This window comes from Nipponia nippon, unplaced genomic scaffold, assembly GCF_047370975.1.
Source record: "Nipponia nippon isolate SJK-2023a ecotype South Korea unplaced genomic scaffold, ASM4737097v1 scaffold_2, whole genome shotgun sequence".
In the NCBI taxonomy this organism is placed as follows: domain Eukaryota; kingdom Metazoa; phylum Chordata; class Aves; order Pelecaniformes; family Threskiornithidae; genus Nipponia; species Nipponia nippon.
In genome coordinates this window covers 102,485,396-102,511,841 of record NW_028262336.1, presented here as the reverse complement: position 1 = coordinate 102,511,841, position 26,446 = coordinate 102,485,396, and the positions used below count along the sequence as shown (strand labels likewise).

General features: G+C 40.7%; 1 protein-coding gene across 2 annotated transcripts; it reads right to left on the bottom strand.

Moving 5' to 3' along the window:
- Positions 1 to 2,441: 2,441 nt before the first annotated feature.
- MRPS31 (mitochondrial ribosomal protein S31) lies at positions 2,442 to 24,649 on the bottom strand. Of its 2 annotated transcripts, none has more exons than XM_087758441.1 (7): positions 24,462 to 24,649; positions 22,197 to 22,469; positions 21,361 to 21,519; positions 15,631 to 15,777; positions 12,459 to 12,532; positions 7,990 to 8,133; positions 2,442 to 2,791 (listed from the first exon to the last, which is right to left on the bottom strand). In XM_087758441.1, the coding sequence occupies exons 1-7, from the start codon at positions 24,590 to 24,592 to the stop codon at positions 2,580 to 2,582; spliced, it is 1,140 nt and encodes a 379-aa protein (XP_087614567.1). In that variant the 5' UTR covers positions 24,593 to 24,649; the 3' UTR covers positions 2,442 to 2,579. The 2 variants fall into 2 exon arrangements, with proteins under 2 accessions (XP_087614567.1, XP_087614568.1); XM_087758442.1 differs by lacking the exon at positions 2,442 to 2,791 and adding an exon at positions 7,506 to 7,849.
- Between the last annotated feature and the right edge of the window lie 1,797 nt (positions 24,650 to 26,446).

The window sequence follows — 26,446 nt, the reverse complement described above, 5'->3', positions numbered from 1 at the left end:
CCAAAAAACCCACACACATAAAAGTCCTGCCACTTGGGCTCTCTTAATGTGCCTTGAGCAGCCCCAGTAAGGATCCGTATGTATGTGCAGCTAGGTCTGATTATTCAAATCCTGTTGCCTAGTATTAACTCTCAAATCTATTTTTAAGCACCTAAGTAGGAATTACTACAGCTTTCCAAAGATCCTAAGCACCAAGAGCTCTTGTTAAGAGCTTGTCAAAGTACCGACCTCCTAATGAATCTGTTTAAACAATAACATTCACCTCGCTCCCAGTGCTGCAAAATCCAATACTCTCCTACACAGCTAATGTTCCCCGAACGTCTTCCAGTAAGAGCCAAGCTTGCGAGTGTCTCGTCTTTCATATCAAAACACAGGTTAGATCAAATACACAGAGGAGCTATTTCTAAAAGCCTGTGGTGAATTCAAAGTCACTGTACGTTGTTTTAGAAAAGGCTTGAAATACAGCAGAACACAGGCTGGGCATCAGTTTGGTAGAAATTTGGGAAGAATGGTATTTTTGAAGTAAAACGTGTCTGGCCATTAAACCGAAAATTAAAACTATCCTGGTACTAAATGGAGATGTTTGATATAATTCTCACTCTCTACATTCCAAAGTGTCGTGGTTTAACCTGGCAGGCGGCTAAACACCACACAGCCGTTCACTCGCTTCCCTCCTCCGCCCAGTGGGATGGGGGGAGAGAACTGGGAAAAAAAAAATATAGGGGAAAAAAAAGTAAAATTCAGGGGTTGAGATAAAGACAGTTTAATAGGACAGAAGAGGAAGGGAAAATAATAAATAATAATAATAAAAGTATATACAAAACAAGTGATGCACAATGCAATTGCTCACCACCCGCTGACCGATGCCCAGCCAGTTCCTGAGCGGCAGTTTCCCCCCCCGGCCAACTCCCCCCTAGTTTATATGCTGAGCATGATGTCATATGGTTGGAATATCCCAGTTTATATGCTGAGCATGACATCATACGGTATGGAACAGCCCTTTGGCCAGTCTGGGTCAGCTGTTCTGGCTGTGCTCCCTCCCAGCTTCTCACTGGCAGGGCATGAGAAGCTGAAAAGTCCCTGACTGTGTAAGCACTGCTCAGCACTACCTAAAACATCAGTGTGTTATCAACATTATTCTCATCCTAAATCCAAAACACAGCACTATACCAGCTCCTCCCCCCCCCAAAAAAAATTAACTCTATCCCAGCCGAAACCAGGACACAAAGCCAGGAAGCCTCTGAAAATGTCTGCAGAATTTGAACCTTGCTATTCTTACAGCTAGAAAGTCAAAAAGCTGCTTTTCCCTTCTACAGCCCAGGTCTCGCTCGTTGCCAGACAGGAAAACTCATGTCCTGCAGATGAGCAGAACACAGCAACAATATTACAACTCATAGAAAAAGGCCAACTCTTTATTTTTCATTTGCTTTTTTGTAGTTCTGATTTAAAAATCACTTTGCATATGAAGCAAGACGTGATCCAGGATTCTGAATGACTGAGTGAGTAATTCTGGATGAAAATTTAACAAAAAAGACAACTGAAGTAAAATAAATTGCAATGGCTTAATAGACACGAAGGACCATACGCACTCAATTAGAATAAAGGATCACCTAGAAAATATTAAGTTACTTCACCAACATCAGAGGACCAGACAGAAAACAGCAGTGGCATCATGCAACAGCAATCTGTAGGTGACAACTCTCCTTGCCAGCAACGTCAAGTCCTGTTTCTAGCCCTGCAGGTGCAGGAGATAAGGCCTCAGCTCCAAACACTGTAGTAATGGTGAAACTACTTGCTCTAACAAAACACAACTTTATGGATTACTTGACAACCAGACCCATTTTTAAACAATAAATACTGATGGGAAGTTGGTCAAAAGCTTCGAAGTGGATGTATGGATGGTAGGAAAGACTTCTCTTATTATTCTATATAACTCACGGGTATTATGCTGTGCACACCTCAGGAACACAATAGCCCTTCATTAAGCAGATGAACTAACAGGCATTCAATTCAAATGACTTAGTCATTACCAAAAATTTTAAAATGAACCAATAAAGATAATTAGTGAAAGGAGGATAGAAAGGATTAATACCATCCAAATACCAGTGTATTTAATGAATTACCAAAATGAACTGTTACTATCTCAGTAACAGCTTTTCAAACTTCAAGTTTTATCAGGAGTTTTTAAAAATAAAAGCATTTCAAGTTTTCCAGAATGGGAAATATCATCAAACCTGTCAGGATACACACCAAGCGTGAGGGGTGTAAGAAGTGGAATTAGACCTAATATTTTGTATGGTCAAAGACTAGTTTCAAATTTAAAAGACAACAATTTTGATAAACTAAATTTTAAATGCACAATCTACAAAAGCTGTACTTTTCAGTACCTTCTTTTGTTGTCAAAAAATATCTACGTATACATGGACATACACACATGAAAATATGACCTTTCAGTTTATTATTTAAAATACAACTTTCAGGTCACATGATTACTATGCACTGACAGTATTTCCATTATAAGAAATCATCAATTTTGACGTAATGATTGTTCATTTCAAGGTTAAGCACTTTCCCAAGTCTCAAATCTCTTGAAGAAGTTCCTTCTTTTCCTCAAAATACTTCTGAAACCACTCAATGTGTTCAATCTTCTGTTTAACACTGAGGTATGGGTTTTTTGAAAGCCCACAGATGACTAGTTCCATGAAGTGGCGAATAGGTCCTTGCTTGGGAAAGTCTTCGAGGTGTTTCTCCAGAAAGATATGTTCATGAAATTCAGCATCATCCTCCATCCCTAACAGAAGGGACAAAAAAAAAAAAAAAAAAAAAAGACAAAGTTATTATTATAATATAACAGCAAATTTAACAAAGGAAAAAGCGATAAAGTTTGCAAATAATCTTAAATTATTAAAATTAATTGTTCTGTGCCTTTTAATTCTTTTGCACAGTTAAGCCAACCACACAGAACTAGAAGAAACTGCAGAATTTTAAGACATTAATTTCTCCCTCCACACAAAAAACATCAGCATATATCATACTCCTGTCTACCCTATTACTTCCATTTTGTGCTCTCATTTATAAGAATATCTAATATTTAAATCAACGTTCTGGCTGGCAATCTCGCTGAAAGCTGATACCAGAGCAGGAGCGGGGGGAATAATTAAAAAAAATAAATCAATCTTCTTGCTAAAAACCGGTTTGTTCAATATGTGAAAATTTTGATTCATCATGAGTACCACCTTTTAGATTGGGGACATTTGCTTAATAAATTCTTTAAGAAAACACTGATTGCCTAAATTCCGCAGAGGATTAAAGAATACAAGCTAGTCTTGAACAAATGAGGCAACCTCATGAAGTATCTAATACTGAACAGCTAGCACACACTTGCATGTTCATTCCAAGTCATGGTTTTAACATCCTACTGCTATCAAATGGGCACATAAAATTGTTTTTCTAACACCTTCTGAATCTGTGAGTGTATGCCGATGTAAAAATGTTGTGTATCTCACCAGCTACTACTTCTGAGTCATAACCAGGGCAAAAGATGATGCATTCAAAAGCATCCACAGGAACACGGGACAAGGGATTACTGTAGATCTCTAACCAACCACAGCTCAGACCCTACGGTAAAGTTTTGTTCTCTGTCCTGTGGATTTCCTTCGCTGTTGTTCGTACTACGATGCTAGCACGCACAAGACAAAGACTCAGAACACGAACTCCTACATACAGAAAAAAGGCTGCTTTCGCAGTTCCCAATTCTGAGATAAAAAAATCACAGCAAACTGGGAGTTGCAATTGAAAGATTTTTCTTCAGTTAGGGATACAGGAAAAAATTTATTTGATCCCCATTTGCTATAGATTTGTAAATTACATTTGCACCTTTAAGTAAAAATCTGTTATTAGAGAAAAATATTGCATATGAACATTTCCAGATGACAAAAATGGATGTCTACACCACAGACATAAGTGTACGTGTTTTTCTATACTAGCTAGGATACCACAATGTTTGACAACATTAAATCAGGAGTATTAAAATTGAGGTAATTAAGCCATGTCAGTCCTAGGCTTTCTCCTGTGTTAGAGCTTCTACAGTTTCAGAAGAAATGATGCACATCTCTGGGATGGAGAAGTCTCTCAGCTTATATTCGTTAAGTTTGCATTATTTCTTTCCTGTTTTAAACTTTAGGTACTGCAATAGCTGAAGGAGCTGGGGAATACCTCTATTTTTCCCAGAAATATGTGAGTATATCAATACCAGCTACATGCCACATTTATCTCCCTTGTCCTTGAAAAAGAAAGCACGTTTCCTTCTTCAGAAGCTCTCTTCTTTTTCTTTTATGTTAAAAGGGAAACAAAAAGGTCCCATCAGCTTCAGAAGGTAGGTTTCCAAGCACAGTAGAAATATATGTCCACTTACAGAAGCACAGAGATGATCCTTTTACCATGCCACCCATGACTTTCCCTCACCAAGAGGAGGTGAAATCTCACTGTACCTGGATGCTGCTGGTTGCTTTCACAAGCTAACATCCTTTCCAGATTTCCATACTTTTGCTGGTCACAAAAATCCAAGAGAATTAAACCAACGAACCCACTACTGAAAGAATGTGAATAATGCTGACAGTAAAATTCGGCCTTCTGGATGCTCTTCTTTTGGGGATAGATACAGGGTATTAGGAGAGATTGTGGCTAATTAACAATTTCACCAATTTTCATCTCTAACCCAAAAGAAATTAAACCATTTATAGTCTCACAAAAATGCAGGTCAGAAGGAAATATTACATCATGTATTTTGATCTCCCATTTGTCAAAGACATGATGTATGGTTTGGGGATGAAGTGTTAAGTCCAAACATTTCAGTTAGACCACATACTTCAGTCCTCAAAAAAGTAAAGCGTGCATCACAAAAAGAGACCACAATTGCCCAAAGCATCAGAGGCTGAGACCTCTGGTGGGAACTGATTAGATGAGATATGCTGGCATGACTCCCCCCACCCCCAGCAAGCCGTAACTCCAGCTGCATGGGAAGAACAAGCCTGTCCCTCAGCCTCTCTTGCTCTCTCCTCAGAAACCTAATTTGAAAGAACATGCATGGTGGGAGCCTAAAGTAGAGCATTTTCTTTATAAACCTCAAAGCAAGAAGTCACCCACTCTCAACATCCTACTTCCAATCCCCTACATACTACAAAGCAGAAAATCTGGGGAACTTCTCTAGCTCAAACACTAACCATGTTCCAAGACATGACCAACCTTGCCTTAAAGATGACATCTCAAATGCAGATGTCCATCCTTATAGGGAGTGTTGCTGACATGCTATAAAGATGACCAAGTATCCTGATCTAGTGAAAGATGTCCCTGCCCATGGCAGGGGGTTTGGACTAGATCATCTTTAAAAGGTCCCTTCCAACACAAACCATTCTATGATTCTAGGATTTTTAGAATAAATCATGCTCTTACAGTAAGTCCCTAGAATAGACACAGAATTAGTAAAGCAACCCCCCCCCAAAATGGTTGTGTAACATTTGCCACCTCTCGTGGCAAACTGATCCAATGCTTCTCTGCATGTCAGCAAAACGGCCAGCACAGGACTCAGTGAACTTTTGCCTACAGAAGCCATCAGGGGCAACTGAGGCATTAATTTTCTGAGACTTCTATTAAGCCTGTTACTTCTGCCGTAACGCGCTCTGGCCAACCAGAAGCATTTGCTCCTCAGAACGAGGTGCTAAAGCAAAGTAGCACCAATAATCTGCACTGTCCTTCTTAACAACTGCACTCCTCAGGATTTGAGTCATCAAAGCATAAACGCACAGAAATAATTTTTAAAAGGGCCAGAAATCAGTGTTTTTCCCAACTTTTTGCCATTGCAAGTCACAGAGCAGAACTAAAGCTCCTAGAAGCAGAAGAGACAAGCAGAAAGGACTGGAGGAGCGAGAACATTGTTATGCAAGCTATACTAATGGTTTGCTAATCTGGTAAAAATTAATCAGAGGTTGGACAGATGGAGAGAAAAAAAAGGTAGGTTTCTGCCTAACAGTGACTTCAACTGCATCAGATAAGGGAAAGGACATACAGTCAGAAGCAGGCAACAGGGCAGCGGGTGGGGAGTGAAGACTGCTACTGGCCACTGTGGCAAGCCGGTACGTCTAGCCACATCTTCAGATGTTTGCACCAAGGCCGGCAAAGATTTAAAAATCATGACCTTGCCCTGATGCCTCAAAGCACAGCACAGTGCCTTGGTAAAGCACTCTAATGAGAACACCGGAGATGCTCTGGAGCCAAGAAAAACAGTTATAAGAGGTCTTCTTTCTTTTTTATATTTAAAACTTTAAAGGCTTTCATACTGCTAGAAGTTGAGTATACATGCTTCCTCAATAGAAAAATTGAATTACACTTATGTTTTTAAAGCCACATGCTTGTGGCATAAAAGAAAAATCACATGTTTCTTGACACAGAACAAGCTGAGGTAATGTCCTCCTATTGAGGGAGATGACTGTCACAAAACTGCAAAATTAATAGCAGGAAGGGGCATCTTTCTTTTGCAGAGCCACTGAAATTACCATATGTTGGTATAATTGGAGCAAGGTTCTCAAGCTTTTAACTGTGCTTTGACATACCTGATCTGATTAATAGCCTGTGGCTGGCAGTTTGATAGGATGGAATTTACTGACTTGATATTTCAGCCTGAGAGGTGATAGATTTTGGAACACTCCACTGGAATTTTCCACATGACTAGCCTTTGTGGACAAATCAATACAGATTCTTGTTTAAGTATATGTAAAGACTCTTTGTCCATTCGCCACCCCATCCCAGACAGCACGGTTCCGGCCGCATTGCTGCAACAGAAAAACCATTGGCCACCAAAGACGCCTGGTCCACTTACGGCCCCAGACAGCAGGGTTCCAGCCACATTACAACAACAGAAAAACCATTCGCCACAGTGGTTTTAAGCTTGCAAAAACATGACTAGAGTATACTTGGATTTCTACATGATGGAACAGATCAATTCTGGGACCATGATTAAATTCTGTGAAGAAACTGCCAAAATAGGATGAGAATAAACATCAAGAAACGATGAACCACATTATGCAATTTGCAACTCAGTATAGGACAGATTTTCAAAGACTCCGAGCTTCAGACCTGTTTTGCTTTCAGTGACTGAATCATTCTAAAGTAGTTCTGTTTGATGTCTTTAAAGTTTAAAAAAAAAAAAAAAAACCACAGCCAAGCCCTCCCTCAAGTTATGAAGTCCCCTTTCCTAAAGTGTACACTTGCTTTGGGTAGTTGTTCTTCCCTTCCTTAACATGCGCGCTCTCTCTCTCTCTCTGCTGGCTTAACTTCACACAGAGCTTTTTTTTCTTTTATTTTAAAATGGTAATAAAAGTAAATACCGTGTACAAAGATGTCTAGTTAAGATACGATGCCCAGAGTGAGTGAATATTGGGACTGTTTATTCTTACAAAACACATAGAACAAAGGGAGCAAACAACTGTTTAACACTCAGATGGCGCAGATATGGAACTGGCAGATAGCTGATCAGGATCCGGCTAGCACTTGGTCTGAGAGCCACACCAAAGAACAGAATCAGCATTATAAAACACACGCAGCAGTTTTAAGATTCTCCATCCTCTGCTAGATGCTTCTTTAAAGAAGTTGCATAGGAAAAGTTTTATGTAATAGACTTGAATGGCCTTTTGGTGTTGAAAGCATCAGGGCTGAGTGAGAAAGGGAGGGAGGGAGGGCAGGAGTTCTCCCCTTTTTGGCAGCAGCCAGTCCTCAGATCAGCCAAACCACCTGCAGAACTTCACCTGAAGAGTGCCAGAATGAGTTCATCTGAAGCACCTCTGATTTGGGACAGCTGGAAAGTTATATTAGTTTACTATCAAATGAATGACTCATAGCTGAAACACTATGTTAAAACAGCCAAAGGTCATAACATGCTCTAATTCTCAAAAAAGATAAATATAGACAGATATTAAAAGTTAACAGTGCACGTACCAGTTTCATTGTCAATTGGGAACTCCCACAGTATTCCTTCTTTTGTCCACTGGATCATCTCCTCAAAACCGTTTCGGGGAGGCTGTGCAGTTATTGCTGCAATCTCCTTTGCAAATTCCAGATCCCAAATTGTTGGTGAAGATACTAAAATAGAAGTTTTGTAAAGATCTGTCAGCATGCCAAAGACGTCTCACTAGCTAAAACAAAGTCCTTTAACATTAACCTTTATGGAGACTAATACTTTCAGCTGTGCAAATTTTTCTACCTCAGATGCCAGCATCACCTTTCTCAAATGAGAATTCTCTGTTGAAATGAAAGTCCATTAAATTCTCAAATGTCTGGTGAAAACGTATTCTGAACTCCTAGGGGACAATTTATTTTTAAGCCTTTCACACAGAGCAGGAATTTAATTTTTCCACAATCTTTTTTTTCCTTTTTGTCTTTCACAAATTGTACATAGGACAAACTCTGAACTTGACTGGTGCACTCTGCTAAAGGAATCTTGCTTACTACAGGAGTTTTCAGGTACTTCACAACTATACTCTCCTTCAGGGAGACAGCTCAATCTACAAATGATGGCAATTCCTTCCCCAACACTCATAAGCATCCCAGTTTTTGTCTCTTGGGCTTGAGAAATCCAGATTTCCTATTCTCCCAAAGTCAAACAGTCCCTTTAGGGATGCATCTTTCCTGATGCATATAATTTTTTTTTTTTTTTTTTAATCAAAGCGTGCTCATATGACAGCAGAGTTACTCTTAAGGAGTTCCTGCCCCTCCACCCAGGAGAGCTGGTCATGAGCCCAGACTGAACCGCATTGCTGAAGTGAAGGGAACAAGCTGTTACCAGAGGACAGGGAGGAACTGCTGGGAGTGCCTTCGGCTGCCTTCTCATGAGCTGGCTTAACTGGTGCTCCCCTTTGTTTTCTTGTCTCCTCCGACATCAGTTCACCCTAAGCTCCTTGGAACAGAGCTCTTTATGTGAATTCAAATGTTACAGTCCATTTGAAGTGGATCATGGCCAATCAGCTATTATTTTACTAATCATAAGTGTAAGTATTTGAAATTAAGATATAATCTCATCTTTGGCTCAGTGGCTTACAACTCAACTGGATTTAAAAAAAAAATCTCCCCCCTCCTTTAAGAAAAAACAAAATGAAAAGGGCAAACAGTATTTTTACATACTGAAAACTGTTTTCATTTTTTGTGTTAAATCAGAAGATACTTTTTCAAATTATTTCTTACTTAGCAGGGAAATTTCCAGAACTATATTTCCTAGCTGCCTACTTTGATTTGAGGGCTGAAGGCAGGAATAAAATACAGATAAAAGACAACAACATGAGAAACCGTACCAGAATGAAATTATTGTCCACATCTTAAAGAATACGTTCTAATAATGGGCTACTAATAAATCTTCTAATAGAAGAGAGCAGAAACTCATTTTTTTTCAAGCTTGCAGTAAAGGTGATAAACATTATATTTTCACCTCTGTGAAACAGAAAATAATACTGACATTTTATGTTAACAGATACTGATATTTTATGTTAACAGTTATGAATAATTTTTTCAGGATGTCAATTTACTTTCCAGTTAACATTCAGGTTTTCAAAATAAATATTCAATACAAAACACAGAACTTGCTTTTCTGTCATGTATAAATAATATTTTAACTCATTATCTCCACTAATATGAACCAAGAAAGTGAAAGCAAATTAATCAAGATATCAAGTATCACACTAGTATTTCCCCGAGATTAACGCAAAAAAAAAATATTTGTCATCAGGCTTAGTCAGCAAGCCAAGTAATAAGCTTCCTGGCTTAGAATATATTGTAGATTTCCTCAAGGCTACCTGGAATCAAACAAGGAAACACCACATAAAAAGCTGAAAGAAGCTTACTTCTTAATATCTAATTACAAATCAAATAAAGTCCAATTGCTCTCTTACACAATTTGTGCACATTCTAGTTTTGTGTTAAAGAAAAAAAGCGTGTACCAACTTTTTATCTAGGATGACTACTATGTGCCGCTGCATCTGCATCGTGCTCATGCAAAAAAGACAGGTTAAATTCTCACCATTTTACCTGAGTAGATTTGATTCAACACAAACGCTAGTTACTTGAACATCACATTTGTAAAGATCACTAAAAACAAATGCTGCATCATTCTTTATGTTTTTATATGTAAAATGGAACAATTTTAAGGAAATTTGCAGTCTTAAAATACAGCAAATTGAATTCCATTCTAATAGCAACTTTCACAGTCCACCACAGAGGTGGCTGCATTCAGAAAGCTCACAGCTGCTTGAAAATATGTAAATAGCACTATCTGACATTTTACTAAAGAAATTAAGTAAACAAGTTAATTTCTCCCTGCAATTTCAAGTGTAAGAAAAAGGAGAAAACTACTCAGCTAGAATCTGGCAAAAACTGACAGTCCCACTCTCGAAACGGAAACAAATACGTATCATTTTCTAAGATATCAGAGAGGAATACTGTTTCTTCTACAGCTGCTGGCTTTGTATATAGTTCTAAGTCACTACACTCGAATAAAGTCTTTTTTCCAAAGGGCCTCAGAATAGCTTAGGGAAATCAGCGTATTAAAGATGCTAAAAATGCAGTTTCATTGTTCAGAAAGAAAAGGGAGGGAGGGAGTTCTTTACATGACTTGCCGATATTCACACACTCTTAGGCAAAACCCAGTCTGTAGTAAAGCTAAGTCTTCATGCGTGGAAGCTATCCCCCTTACGTGGCATTCAGACTGTTCCTGCAGAGCCATGCCATACAGTGAATATGAAGGTGGGTCATACCTGTTTCGCCACTGATTTTTGGTTTTATCTTACATGAGTTTTGGCAGGTATATTTGGTGGATAAGGAGTTGGCTGGATGGCCACATCCAGAGGGTAGCGGTCAATGGCTCAATGTCTGGATGGAGATAAGCGGCAAGTGGTGTCCCTCAGAGGTCCACATTGGGACCAGTACTGTTTAGCATCTTCATCAATAACACAGACAGTGGGATTGAGTGCATCCTCAGCAAATTTGCAGATGACACCAAGCTGAGTGGTGCAATTGACACACCTGCGGGATGGGATGCCAGCCAGAGGGACCTGGACAAGCTCGAGAAGTGGGCCCATGTGAACCTCATGAAGTTTAACAAGGCCAAATGCAAGGCCCTGCACTGGGGTTGGGGCAACCCCTGGTACCAATACAGGCTGGGGGATGAAGGGATTAAGAGCAGCCCTGAGGAGAAGGACTTAGGGGTACCACTGTATGAAAAGCTGGACGTGAGCTGGCAACATGCTCTCGCAGCCCAGAAAGCCAACTGGCTTCATCAAAAGAAGCGTGGCCAGCAGGTCGAGGGAGGTGATTCTGCCCCTCTACTCCACTCTGGTGAGATCCCACCTGGAGTGCTGCGTTCAGCTCTGGAGCCCTCAGCACAGGAAAGACATGGACCTGTTGGAGGGCCACAAAAATGATCAGAGGGATGGAACACCTTTCCTAGGAGGAACGGCCGAGAGAGCTGGGGTTGTTCAGCCTGGAGAAGAGAAGGCTCAGCGAAGACCTTATTGCAGCCTTTCAATACTTAAAGGGGGCTTATAAGAAAGATGAGGACAGACTTTTTAGTAGGGCCTGTTGCGATAGAACAAGGGATAATGGTTTTAAACTAAAAGAGGGTAGATTCAGACTGGATATAAGGAAGAAATTTTTTACAGTGAGGGTGGTGAAACACTGGCACAGGTTGCCCAGAGAGGTGGTAGGTGCCCCATCCTTGGAAACATTCAAGGTCAGGTTGGACAGGGCTCTGAGCAACCTGATCTAGTTGAAGGTGTCCCTGCTCATTGCAGGGGGGCTGGACTAGATGACCTTTAAAGGTCCCTTCCAACCCAAACCATTCTATGATTCAAAACATATATGAAGAGCTTTACAGTAGGTAAAGCAAGGTGTCATTTGTCAGCCACTTATAGGATCTTTCAAGCTACATTTACAACACTAAACAGGAGAAGTCCACACAGCAACTGAATGCATGGTCTTGTTTTTTTTTCTACCCTGCTTATGATTAGCCACCTGTTAGCACACACTTGTTTCCCTGGGATCACAGCCTTGTGTTTCTTCGCCGTAAAATGAACGCAGCAAGCTTCCAACTTGACCAAATAAGCTACTGGGCCAACATAGCCATTCTCCAGGCTGGTTTTACACTCACAGAAGACAGACAGGCCTTAGTGACAAAAAGCCAGTTTTACCCTTCAAGTTCAGTAACAGAATGTCCTGATTAGTACAGAAAACATTAATCTATTACCCTGCATAGAAGTCTTGTTTACTAAAAATCAGAGTTACATTACAGTATTCCTTTTTTTATAGGTCTGAAAGCAGGAAGTTAACAGGTCTAAGTCTCCTTCACAACAGTGAATCTCTTGATATTCTAAAACTTCAGAACTTGGCTTCACTGGGTTTTTCATTATTGAATTTCCACTAACCTGTTTCCAGTGCATTTTCTGTTTCTGTAGAAGCCTTAGAGAATATATTAAGCCTCCTTCCTACTTTGAGACTTCTATAAACAAAAAGGAAAAACGATATTTAGTATTTCACAACACTTCACAACATTGCCAGATAACAAATTTAAAAGCACAAAATATTCTCATGAACTAACAGATCTCTGGAGGAAAAAAAGAAATGAGATAGTGACTCTCACTAAATCCTCAGGCTTTTAACCCAAGAAAGTGTTTATGACTTCATTATTCGTCTGTAACAGAGCTTCCCAAAACACTTCTGTGTGAAAGAATGAGCATAAATCAAACATTATATTTGCAGTCATTTTTTACTGAAATATTTAGGAATCTGAACAAAGCTAAACAGTATCAAACCACCATACTCAAGCAATTTTACAAAGTTGCAACTAAAAAGTGAATCTGGTGATTTGGGTTTTTTCCCCTGTAAAAATATTGCGCAATTCAGGAAGAGAAAAGGCAACAGCTAAATCAAACAATTCCTGCTTTATGACATAAATAGCCTTTTTGGAAGATTACACAGCCACCTTCTCTGCCATATGGCAAACACTCAAAGTATATCTGTATGATATATTTTAAATAGCATCACCCTGATGCTCTCTCTTCTGAATATAAAAATATTTCACTCCAATCATCTATTCTTAATCATATTTATCTTTAGCATAAGCCTATGCTAAAAAAAAAATTAAAAATCCAAGAGTTCAACAGGAGTTGAACAAGAGTTCATTTATTATCAAAATCAATTTTCTTATAAATGGAAACAAAGAAAAACCAATGCCTTTACTGTAGAACACACTTAACTTTAGAACAAATGATTCTTTTAATCATACAATCTTCCAGGTTTCCACTGAAATTCTAATAGTTCCTACTTTATGTTATTACATATTCACTGTTACCCTGGCAATACTTGCCCTTCCTGACCTTAAAATTTCACCTCTCTGCATTTACTGCAGATTTCTCATGGCTACAACTGCTTCTGCAAACCTGCTCTTGTCATATTACATTTTACTGATGTAACTACCCTGGACCTATTTCAGCACAGAGCAATCTAATTACAGAGCCTTAAAAGAATGTTGATTTAGGATTATATTTTCCTATCTGTGTGTAACTCCCAATAACGTTGGCCGAAGATACAAGCATAACTTGGAAGAACATTTATTTTAAAATTACTAGTCCAAGTTACTATAAAGTAACATCACTCATTTCACTGAAATCTACTAACTCGATATAAACTTAGATATTCTTCCTACCCATTCTTTTCACATTATCAATAGATAAGTATACTAGTTAGATTTTCAGGGATGCAGGAGGAAACTTAGGACTGAAACTGGAGACAGTTTGCTCATTACAGGGATTTTAAAAACTATTTTAAGGTACTGTTCCTGAAGTTATATACCAAGTGCAGTTTCATCACATAAAGAGGGTGAGACAGCTTCTCAGCTATCATAAACAAACGTTCTCAAGCGTAAATGGAATTCACTTTACTTTGCAATATGTTAATAAATGAAAAGTTTAGCAAAGATATAAAATAACATATACTGTATAAGCACATAATAGCTCAGGTTTTCAGTTTATACTTCTAGATCATATTATTTCTATTATTTCAAACTTCAGAAAACTTTTAATCCAACACCTTAAAGTATTTCTTATAGTCAGTCAAGAATCATAGCCTAATAACAAAATTACTTTCATGTGACTACCAACTCTGTCTGATAATTATCCCTGGATTGAAAATATCTATAGAGCTATTCAGCAACTGATAATGAAGTCAGTTCCCTTGCTCCTCAAACCGGCAGCTTATAGCTGAATGAAAATCCCAGTAAAGAAATACGTAAGTCAGGAGGGCTTGGTCCAGAACCTTGTTCCACTTCTTCCCTTCAACTTCCATTACAAGAAGGCCCTCTTGCACTTTCTACAAGCTTTGCATCAGGAAAAGAAAACACTGCTTGCTGGCCTTTTAACACTGAAGAGGCCCAAGAGATACTTCCCTAACACACCTTAACAGTTTGGTAGTTCAAGAACAAGGAAGTTACCCAGAAACATTTCAGCAAGCAGGCTAAGTTCTTGTAATGACTGACTATAGCCACTTCTTGGAGGTTTTTGCATGATCTACATGGCTCGATGCATATGTTACAATTTGTTCCTTATGGGAAGTCACAATTCTCTGTTTATGATATACTGAAATAGATGTCTCAGCCAAAGAAGGCAGAATATTGCACATTTACTCCCCCATAAATTCATGCCTTTTTTTTTTTCTTAGTTATCCAAATTCTGCCTTCAGCATTATCTATCTAAACACAAATGATTCCCTCAACTTCCAGCCCCTAACCCCAAGAAAAGGGGATTAATTTGCAAACTAAATTAATGATTAGAGAAGTTAATCTTACTAAAAACAGAACTGCTAGAGAAAGAATATACTGAGAAGGAATGCCATGATGAGCTGCCACGGGAAAATCAAAAGACCACAGACAAGAAAGCATAGCTTACAAGAGTAAAAAAAAAAAAAGAGCACTCCTTGGTTCATTAAGAAATAGACTGGCCACATAAACAGCAGCAAGATAAACTTAAGGAGCACCCTGAAATCATCATGTAAATTATAAAGTACATTTCATAGACAATTATAATGTCACAGACAATAGAGAAATCAATTACAGAATGACTTAGCAGTTGCAACAAGGTGGTAAAAAATAAAATAAAAAAACAACAACCAAAACCAACTTTAAAATCCCTTTAAAACCCCAACGCAACGGATGAAACTTTTCTAAACACAGAACATTAATCAGTTTTCCATTAGATGAAAGTAAGCCTTCAAAGCCTCCATTTCCCAAAAAGTTAAGTGATATAAATTTGTATTATGCATAAGTGAGAATAATTTAAACTAGCTAAAACAAACACAATTACATTTCAGCACCAAGTATTTTTAATTATCTAAAATTTAATATTAAAAGTGCACATTAACTAATGTATTCTCACAGAAGTTTATTTCAATGCTAACAAGTATTTTTCAAAAAAAAGTGCTAAGTAATTTCTTTAAGCTCTGAAGTATCATGGTAACATGAATATTCACAACTACATCTAAAATATTATCCATTAGTAATTTTTTGCACTCTCCTTCTATTGGAAGGGAACACAACAAAAATACCTTCTGGAGTCAAAAAAATGAGGTGACAATCTTCCAGGCTTGATTCTTTGACCATTCTCATCCAACTCCAAGGAAATGCGACTGGATATCCTCACACCTCTCTGAGCTGGGGACTGCCTTTTAACTGCCATTTCTGAAATAACATTGCTGAAATAAAAAACATGAATGTAAAAACTCGACAAATCGACAAAGCAAGGAAGTTTGTCACATGTATTAACCAGAAACTCTACTCTCAATTGTTTTCATAAGCCTCCATAAGGCAGAATTATACATGCATCACAAAATACACCCATTTTTAAGTCATCAAACATTCAAGTCTTACTTTTTAAACCAACTCAGTTGTTACATTCTACACAGATTAAATGAAAAGTGCTATTGTAGCCTACTAAATCTACAATGAATGCTTTCTTTAAAATTATTTAGTTTCCAACTAGAAGAAAATTTTCGTCTATCTGCATACCGATAGTCACAGAGTGCACTAGGTGCATGTTGCATAAGTACACGAGGAATTTCTCTGTATACAATGAATACGCTGAAATAGGGAGGTAAAAATCACCAGTTTTTTGCACAGGAACCAACACTGCCCAGGGACAGAGCTGTGCTGCTGCAGAGCAAAAGGAAGCTTGCCCTCACACATCAGCTGACATGGATCAATCATGCCACCCTAATAAGTAGGTCACCTTTCCTGATCCACTGCAATCTGTTGCATTGCATAATCATATTACAGCATTAACAGACCACATCTTCCTTCACAATTCTGTAGTCAAAATCATACGTGAAGAACAAATGCTCCGATCTCTTCCAGCATGGTTTGCAGCTCATTCTGAATGTACACACCACCTTTCTGCCTCTTCCCCTTAACCGGTAAGTCTGTTGGTTGGTAAAGACCAAGCTGATAATTCTTCCTCATAGCTGTCCTCTCCTCCCAGCCGCTTCCGGTAACATGCGGTCATCCAAAATTGCAGCGCACAAGTTTTAAGAGAGAAATACGGTCTCAAAAAACAAAAACAGGCCAAGTCAAAAACACTGCATATCCATTTTATGAAAATCTGACCGAAGTTCAAACTATGTTTTTGATAGGTTAAGTCAAAAGAGATTTTCTTAACAAGAAAGAAATACTTTGGAAGATTGTAAAAGCTAATTGCCTCAGCAACATAGTAGGATTTTCTCTTCAGTCTTAGATGTGGTTTCCAACGGCAGAACAAGAATAGCATAGCACTTCAGGTACGTGCTCTGAAAGAAAGGCATCTGAAAACAAGTTTGAAATCATTTCATTTTAATCTTAAAGAAAAAACAATCTCAGATTTGTTGCGTATCTCACACTAGAAATTACTCTACGAAGTGCCTACTGGCATTAGTGAGCTGGTGTTGGGCCAGAGGCTTGACACACTTCTGAGGACAGATAATTCCTAACATCAGTCACACGCGGCCCAGCCCAACTGCTTGGCTTGGCTGCAACCTACAAGGCTGGAGTGTTCCTGTGCTACAGGGGGATCAGGCTTCCTTGGAGCAGCTCTTCTCACAGCCCACCTTGAGTTATTTGTGGTTTTACACAGTAGGTCTGCACAGACTACGGTATCAAGCTACCAGAACATGCAGTCAATGGTACTCATACTCTCACCGAAAAGTCCTAACGTCACCCCATCGCTGGTATATGAACAACAACATTCATTGCTCCATCATTAAAAATGCCCCGTATTATCTAAAAATAAAACTACAAAGATGTTTTTAATGTCGTTTGTAATGAAAAAACAAATTCATACTCCAACCCCAGTGTACCTACAGTGGTTCCATATTACATATTACCTCGTGTCACAACATGAGGTTAAAAAAATAAGCTCCTAGATACTTCTGCCTTCCAGAGATGGGAAGAGGTAGAGCTTTTGTAGCAAGCACAGATTCTCTCTCCTTCCTGATCACCAATCAATAATTACACCACTAAAAACAGAGACCCAAAGATCTTTGGATATACTTTAGCCTAAGCTCTGAATTACTTTACTACTTCTTCACCCAAAACAGGAGCCGAAATTTCAACTTGTAGTGCCGCTGATTCTATTTTGGTATAGTGCTGTTGTAATTTCCACTGAGCGAAACTTCATCCCACACTGAGAAAAATAAATTCCTGTATCGTTAATATTTTCCTCTCCTAGTGAACACGCTGTCCTCACGCTGTCTACAAAACAAGGCAGTGAAACAACTGCATACAACAGTGACCTCTGGAGGCCATGGCACAATCCTGGAAAAAAATTAGTACAAACCAAAAGATCTGGACAATGTACAATTTATTTGATACCCTCACAAATATCAATAGCAGTATCCCAATTTTCTGCAGTTAAGCATTATATGGCTCTACTATTGTGAAGGTATCTCATTTTTAAATGGTTTTAAATAACAGAGGAATATATATTGGCTTTTTAAATCTGTCAGTATATTGAATGCAAAACCTTTATGGAAAAAAATGAAAAGTTAAACTGCCCATATTCTTTGTTGTCAAATAAAAATCAACACAAAATAATCATGTATGAATAAAAGTAATTGCTTTCTAATATATTTAAAGCATTTTACCGCCTTCTGCTGGACTTTTTAAAATCAACAGTTTTAACACTGATCAGAAAGTTGAAAGTACCAAATTCATCTCAGAGTCTAACTGAGTGTCCCCTCAGCAAATCTGCAGATGACACCAAGCTGAGTGGTGTGACCGACACACCTGAGGGATGGGATGCCATCCAGAGGGACCTGGACAAGCTCGAGAAGTGGGCCCATGTGAACCTCATGAAGTTCAACAAGGCCAAGTGCAAGATCCTGCACCGGGGTTGGGGCAACCCTGGTACCAATACAGGCTGGGGGATGAAGGGATTGAGAGCAGCCCTGAGGAGAAGGACTTAGGGGTACCACTGTATGAAAAGCTGGACGTGAGCCAGCAATGTGCTCTCGCAGCCCAGAAAGCCAACTGTGTCCTGGGCTGCATCAAAAGAAGCGTGGCCAGCAGGTCAAGGGAGGTGATTCTGCCCCTCTACTCCGCTCTGGTGAGACCCCACCTGGAGTGCTGCATCCAGCTCTGGGGTCCTCAGCACAGGAAAGACATGGACCTGTTGGAGCGGCCCAGAGGAGGCCACAAAAATGGTGAGAGGGATGGAACACCTTTCCTATGAGGAAAGGCTGAGAGAGTTGGGGTTGTTCTGCCTGGAGAAGAGAAGGCTCAGCGAAGACCTTACTGCAACCTTCTGGTACCTGAAGGGGGCGTACGAGAAAGCTGGAGAGGGACTTTTTACAAGGACATGTAGTGATAAGACAAGGGGTAATGGTTTTAACTAAAAGAGGGTTGATTCAGACTAGATATAAGGAAGAAATTTTTTACAGAGAGGGTGGTGAAACACTGGCACAGGTTGCCCAGAGAGGTGGTAGGTGCCCCATCCTTGGAAACATTCAAGGACAGGCTGGATGGGGCCCTGAGCAACCTGATCTAGCTGAAGACATACCTGCTCATTGCAGGGGGGTTGGACTAGATGACCTTTAAAGGTCCCTTCCAACCCCAACTATTCTACAGTTCTCTTCAGCATATAATAAAAAATACTAACATATATTTGCAGGTAGAAGCAAGCTAGTTCACAAAGCTGCCTCAGGGAATAGAGCTTACCAACTCAAATCAAAGCAAACCAGCTATGACATTCCTAGCCAACCAAAAAGGCTGGTTTTGGTTGAGGAAAATGCATTTTTCTGACCATAGTGATTCACCCACAAGCATGTTATAAAATATTGTAATAGCACATCTTAACCCATTGACCAACTATACAGAGGCACTGCACAGTTGCAGGGACTTCAGCTTTTAAACTTTTGAAGAATTTAAACTCTCTTTCAACAGAAAAAAAGCCTTTTTGCTTAGACTACAACTTCCTTAGATGCCTTCCTTCTTCCACAGCAGCCACAGCTGGGTAAGTGCTTCAGGGAAAGTGCAATGGGTGATGAGGACAGCGAGCCCTTGTTGCCAGTAGGCAGAGCAACCACATTTAGAGAAGAGTATGTCTGTCTTAAGGAATAGATGCAGGCCCATATGAGGTTTAGCCACTGCATGTATTAGCTTGATCAGTATCAGCATGGTCCTCCAATATCTTACCAGGAACTGAAGTAGGTTCCGCTTACATTTAAGTTGGCCACCCACAGCCAATGCCGTTATTGACATTTGTGTGCTCTGCTCTTCTAAAAACCCCAGTGACAGAGATGGAAAAACCTCACTGGTAATTAATAGTTTAATGAACATATTCTTTATATAAAATATTCCTTATTTGTTCTTCTTACATTAGTAAGTGTCCCTTAAGTTTTTTTGTAACACTGCACACAAAAAGAATAAAAAAAAAAGAAACACATTGATTTTACATAAAACAGCTAGACCCATAACCTTTAAAGCTATTCATTTTGGCTCCAAAAGCCTATGGAGAGATTAGCTTCTGTCAAGTTCTCAAGATCTATATTCAGGCTGAGACAACATCATGAAAACAGCGCACACACAGAGCCTTTGGAGAGGCTTGCGTGTACTACCTAAAACCACACTTCCCCCTCAAAAAGCACAGACTTCCCACATTTGGAGAGAATTTCATTCTACCCTCCACAACCACCATTAGTGCTCTTGGTAGAGAGAATCGTGAATATACGCTAAAAGGGAAACTAGGACAGTTTCTTCCTTTTCCCTTCACAACCTCTGAAGAACATGCATTTTGTTCAACAAAGTTATTCACGGAGCACTGTGCTTCCCAAGCTATTTGCAACCATCTAACTAAATTTATTTGCAAGCATCTGTCACGTTCCTCCTTTGTTTTCACTCACGTAAAGGGCAGACATCAGCCACAAACATCATTAGTTTGTTGGCTACTCTGCAGGTCATTGATAAACATACAAAGCAGATCCTTTACTGAGCAACCTACAAATAATAATTCATAGGTCAAACTTAAATCCTGGTTTGGGACAAATTCATTTTCACAGAATTAATTAAAACTAAGATGATAAGCAGCTTGCAGTTCACACCGCAAACAGCCATAAATAAAGGTTTCACATTCCTATTTTGCTGAAGATCCAATTTTCTGTTTAGTTCAGGATTTCACCTGGATTTAATGCCTTATTTTCTGAGTAGTTATCGGACTACTAGCTGAAAAAAAGAGAACGAAAAATCTGTCTTTAGCCAGCATCCAAAAGAGCAGTATGCACAACTGAGTTTCCAAACAAATGTTTCTCATCTGTTTGAAAGCCACACTAGAAATGGAGTTAAGCCAAGAGATGAGTTTCTTGGGTTGACTGGAAAGTTTTGAAAGGAAGGGTGGGGATATAAATAGAGCTGCTCTAGTTCAGTTCTGCAGAGCTGTCATGAAATTTCACCAGTCCAGACAGAATGTCTGAAACATGTACAAATCCATCCATTGTGTGAGAATTTCAGAAGCTTGGAAGAAAAAAAAACAACACCCAAACCTGTTATTTTGCTAGCCTGTCCAAGAAAGTAATGATCCTGGGCAGGAAAACAATTCCATTTCTGCAAAACCATTTTAGAATGAGGATGGCAAAATTTAGGGAGTTTGGTATAACCAGACCAATGATGTTCCTATTATTCATTAATTCCAAGTATAACCTGTCCAAATGTATCTTTTAGGGCCATCTTTCCAACACAGAACCCAGCCACCTTCAAGATGACATTGCAAAATCAGAATTTCAAACATTACTGAGAATAACATTCAATATACAGACCGTAGGTTAATAGTTCCCCCCTTTTTCTGTTTATCTGTGGTTTCTTCGTGTCGTCTTAGTTGTGCAAGTAGTTCTGATTCTGTCTGTTTCTTGTTGAGTGTTAGGGAAGATGCAACTGCAGAAGCAGCCTCCACCAGTTCTGGATTTAAAGGCCTGCCTCTGCAAGAGACACAACAGATATGGAAATATGAAAAAATACAAGCCTTAATCTATTTAAATTGTCATTTCTATGATGTCATTTTATGTCTTAATAACTCAGAAGTTACAGTTAGACATTATCCCAAATGGGGGTGCAGGTGGCCAGAGGGAAAGCTAGGTTTGCCCTATGTTGCACTAATTATGAGCTGCTAAACGACACTGACAAGCTGTTGTACTCAGGTGGCCAAAGACCACAGGCAGCACAGACCTACATTATAAACACAACGTGGTAGGGAGCCATCCGCGAGTCTCAATAATCATGGTGCCATTCTTAATTTTGGGTTTGGCTTCCTCCCCCCCCCCCCCTTTTTCCTCAGCTTTACTGTATTTTATCTGAACAGTATTTTCCCCCTCCCATTAAAATAACTTCCCACAGGCAGCTGCTAGTGCTACCTTTCAAGAGTCTCAGTGCAGAAAAAGGTAACACATTATAGAAAGCAGACAACATCTTTTATCCAGATTCTCCCCTGTGACTTACTGCAATCTACATCTACACTACATTCCCTTACAAGACTCTCTTCCATACTTGCAAATGACATTTGATGCTTTATTTTGCCCTAGATAATGAAAAAAACAATTTGGGAAAAAAAAAAAAAAAAAAAGAGAAAACAGGCTAAGAAAAGTTTCTTATACTTTACCGCTGGGTGTCTTCGGTAGTTTTCTGAAGCATACTGCCTTCACTGTCCAGGCCTTGCTTTTTGATCTCACGTGTTTTTAACTCTTGGAGTTTCTTCCTGTAGCTCACTTCTACTTTCATATTACCAATAAGGTCTAACAACTTCTGCTTTGGTGTTTCTGCTGTAGCCTCCTGACTCTTTGATGCCACTTCAGTGGTGCTGTCTTTGGAAGCAATAGGTTCATCTTTCTCAGCAGAAAGCACGCTGCTTGTGCTGAAGAGTTTCTGTATTTTGCTAGATGATATACAAAGTTTAAAAAAAAAAATAAATACATAAAAAATCCGAAGTTACAAATAGGGTCCAAGGCTGAATTTGGTAAATCTACAAAAAACCCCCCATCAGTTACAACTGTCTAGGCCTAATGGAGTGCAAACTGAGTATGTTAAGTACATGTCAAACACATACCTTTCGACTTTTGAGAAGGGCTAGGTCACTATTTAAAACTCTTGATTACTTATGGTTTCTTCATCACAAAAATCACAAAACCAACTTTATTTCCTCCACCAATAAATTGTGTTTAATCTAAGAACTTAAGGCTTTTAAAGTATCCCTGCATTAGGTAGCAGACTGAGAGCTTGAATTTGTGCAGCCTTATGAGGAAATGGATCCTGCTGCAAGATAACCCAGTAACAAACAAGAAAGTTATTTTGGTTATTTTTTCCATCTGAAAGAGCTACTCTACCTAGTTTAACACATCACTGCAAAGAAGCTAAAACAGGCATGGTGCAGGCGAGGCTGTGAAGCCAGGGACAGCAGGGAGCGTTTTAGGATATTGCTGCAACACAGACACAACTGCATACTCTGAAAAAACTATCATAAAATTCAAAGACCTGTTCTCTTTAACATTCTAAAATGAAATGTTTAAATCTTTAAATTCATAACTACTTTTTTAAAACAACCTTCAAGTTACTAAAATAAAGAAAAAAACTTACAATTAAATATTGATTTTGGTTCAAAAATAAAACACTTCAACAGATCTGAAACAATTTTGAAATACTTCCCCCCCCTTATACACACCTCTCTCTGGCTAAAGAAGAAAATTCTGCTAGTGCTAGCAGGCACCACATTATTACTTCAGTCACTCTGCACTTAACAAATTGCCAGCAATAAATTGTCAGCATTAAACCCTAAATTTCTATGTTGAAAAGCAGCAGGAAAAGTTAAGGAAACCTTCAGAACTACATTACTGAGAAGACGGTAGGAGTCCCGCTGTCTCACACACAGTTATTCTCCACAGACCTTTTTCAAACACGTTTTTCATTAATTCAGGCTGCATGGTCCTTAAAACTATTTATCCATTCAGAGATCTTTGCTCACAGCATCAGAAAAACACAGCAAGACTGCAAGCCTTAAACATTTAACGCCAATAGTACATTGCAGCTTGCATTACTGTATTTCCCCTACCATCAGGTTTGTCTTCGGCTCGGAAGCCTAGCCTTAGAAAGCAAACACAGCGACAAAAGAAACCAAGCTGCTTTATATATGAGACTATCACAGTATCGGAGCTTGTCCAAAAATATCGAGGAGCTTTGAAATAAAAAAAATACACACACAAATGACTTTTCATTAAAAGCAGTTAAAATCTTTTAATAAAAATAAAAGAGAACTTCCAAATACTACTTTTAGCCAGTGCTTTGGGCATGTACAGGCAGCACCGCTCTGTTGATACACACGCCGTAAAATTATGCTCAGGTCATACATGCACGTTGTTCACGCCACTCGAAGATGAGAAGGACGGCAAGGAAAGCAACAGGAGAAGCACAGCCCAGACCACTCCCCTCTACTTGACTTCACTTTCCCAAGGACTTCTGCCCACTGGTGTCAACAGCACACAGCCCCAGCAGGACAGACGGACTCGGGCTTGGCCTGCTTGCTGCCAACCCCGAGGGACCCGGGGAGAGGGCAGCCGAAGCCGGGGGGCGGCGGCGGGCGGGCGGGCCGGCCGCAGCAGGGCACCGGGTAGGCCCCGCAGCCCGCCCGCCCGCCCGGTCCAGGCGCCACGGTCACGGGAGAAAGTCGCTAAAACACGAGGCCTCCGTTTAAGGCAGCGGCGAAGGGCGGCAACCCGCTCTCAGGGCACAGGCCACGGCGGGCCGGGCCGGCCCCACCTGCGGCGGAGAGGAGCAGCTTTCCCCGGGGAGCCGAGCAAACCCCATCCCCCAAAAGCCCGCGGGGTGAGGACACCGCCCGCCTCCCCGGTGAAGGATTTACGGGAGGCGACAGTACCTGTGAGGCCTCCCCGCCAGCCGCGCTACCCCCACCGCCTCCCGGCCGCTCGCTGGCGCGGCGAGGAGCCGGGCGGTGAGGCGACAGGAGCCGCGGGCCGCGCCGCCCCAGCCCCGGACGCGGCTCCACATCGTGCCCGCGGCGCGGCCACCCGCGGCGGTCCGTCCCTCTGCGCGGTCCCCCCGGCGCTGCCGGCCGGGAACAGGAGCTGCGCCGAGCGTTCCGCGCACCAGCGTTCCGCCCGGCGGGGCGCAGGGTGCCCGCCCCCCGCCCAAACCATCCCAGTCACAGCCGGTTTCTTATAGATTTTCACTCGGTGCCAGGAATTGCAGGCACGTAAACCAAGTCTTGGGATGGCCCTTGTGAAGCATTGCAGAAGACCAGATACCTGCAAGGGTCTCAGTTAGGGCCACAAAGCACTTAGTTCTAACGATTTTGTGGAGGAAACAAAAATATGTGTCTTAATAAAGTTCACATGTCTAGTCAGATGGTTCTTATTATTTCCATCTTTGAATACTCACTGAATTGGCTCTGCATTAGGGACACCAGTCCTGTCCCAGCGGGATGATGGCTCACCTACGCCAGTTTCCTAAGCGTTTCCTAAGTACATATAAGTTTCCTAAGTACATAAGTTTCCTAAGTACATATTTCTTGGTATTTAAGAAACAGATGTAATAGAATCCATAAATTTCCGTTCCAAAATGAGTCTTTTTTTGACTTGTCAGCAGTACAGCTGAGGATAAACAAAACAGGTAGCAGCATCCAGAACTGTGCTGCCGTGGTATCTGAAGACCAAAGTTACCCCTCCAAAGGACAGACTATCATAGAATCATAGAATTGTTAAGGTTGGGAAAGATCCTTAAGATCATCGAGTCCAACTGTTAACCTAACACTGCCAAGTCCATCACTAAACCATGTCCTCAAGCACCACGTCTACCCGTCTTTTAAATACCTCCAGGGATGGGGACTCTACCACTTCCCTGGGCAGCCTGTTCCAGTGCCTGACAAACCTTTTGGTGAAGAATTTTTTCCTAATATCCAACCTAAATCTCCCCTGGCGCAGCTTGAAGCCGTTTCCTCTCGTCCTATCGCTTGTTACTTCAGAGAAGAGACCGACTCCCACCTGGCTACAACCTCCTTTCAGGTAGTTGTAGAGAGCAATAAGGTCTCCCCTCAGCCTCCTCTTCTCCAGGCTAAACAACCCCAGTTCCCTCAGCCGCTCCTCATAAGACTTGTGCTCTAGACCCTTCACCAGCTTCATTGCCCTTCCCTGGACACGCTCCATCACCTCGATGTCCTTCTTGGAGTGAGGGGCCCAAAACTGCACACAGTATTCGAGGTGCGGCCTCACCAGTGCCGAGTACAGGGGCACTATCTCCTCCCTGGTCCTGCTGGCCACGCTATTCCTGATACAAGCCAGGATGCCATTGGCCTTCTTGGCCACCTGAGCACACTGCTGGCTCATGTTCAAGCGTGGGTCAACCAACACCCCCAGGTCCTTTTCTGGCAGGCCGCTCTCCAGCCACTCCTCCCCAAGCCATCTTGTATTTCAGAGCATAAATTGTTTCAAGAAATTTAAAAGTAACTTCCTTGACAGCCAGCTAATTCAAGCGCCTCTCACCTTTCTCTACAGCTTGTGGTACTGAAACCATTAAATATAGAACAGCGGGCCTCGGGTTTCAGCCCGTACGGTGCTGTCGGCTAGTTTTGCAGCGGCGTCTCAGCACCCAGCTCCTGGTCATTGCCTCGCTTCTTGCCATTTTCAGAGGGAGCTCAGGTGCCCAAGGAGCGTGGAGCCCCTCTCTGCGTGCAGCAAGGCTGCTGTGCTTTTTCGCTTGTGCCTTCCTTCCAGCTGGGTGGCAGACGGCAGGCACAGCTCAGAGGTATCATGTAGGAAGCACAAGCTGGTAAGGGAAGGGAAAAAGGAGACAAACCTTTTTTTTGGACAAAATCTGTCCACAACTAAGGAATAACTGGGCTTACAA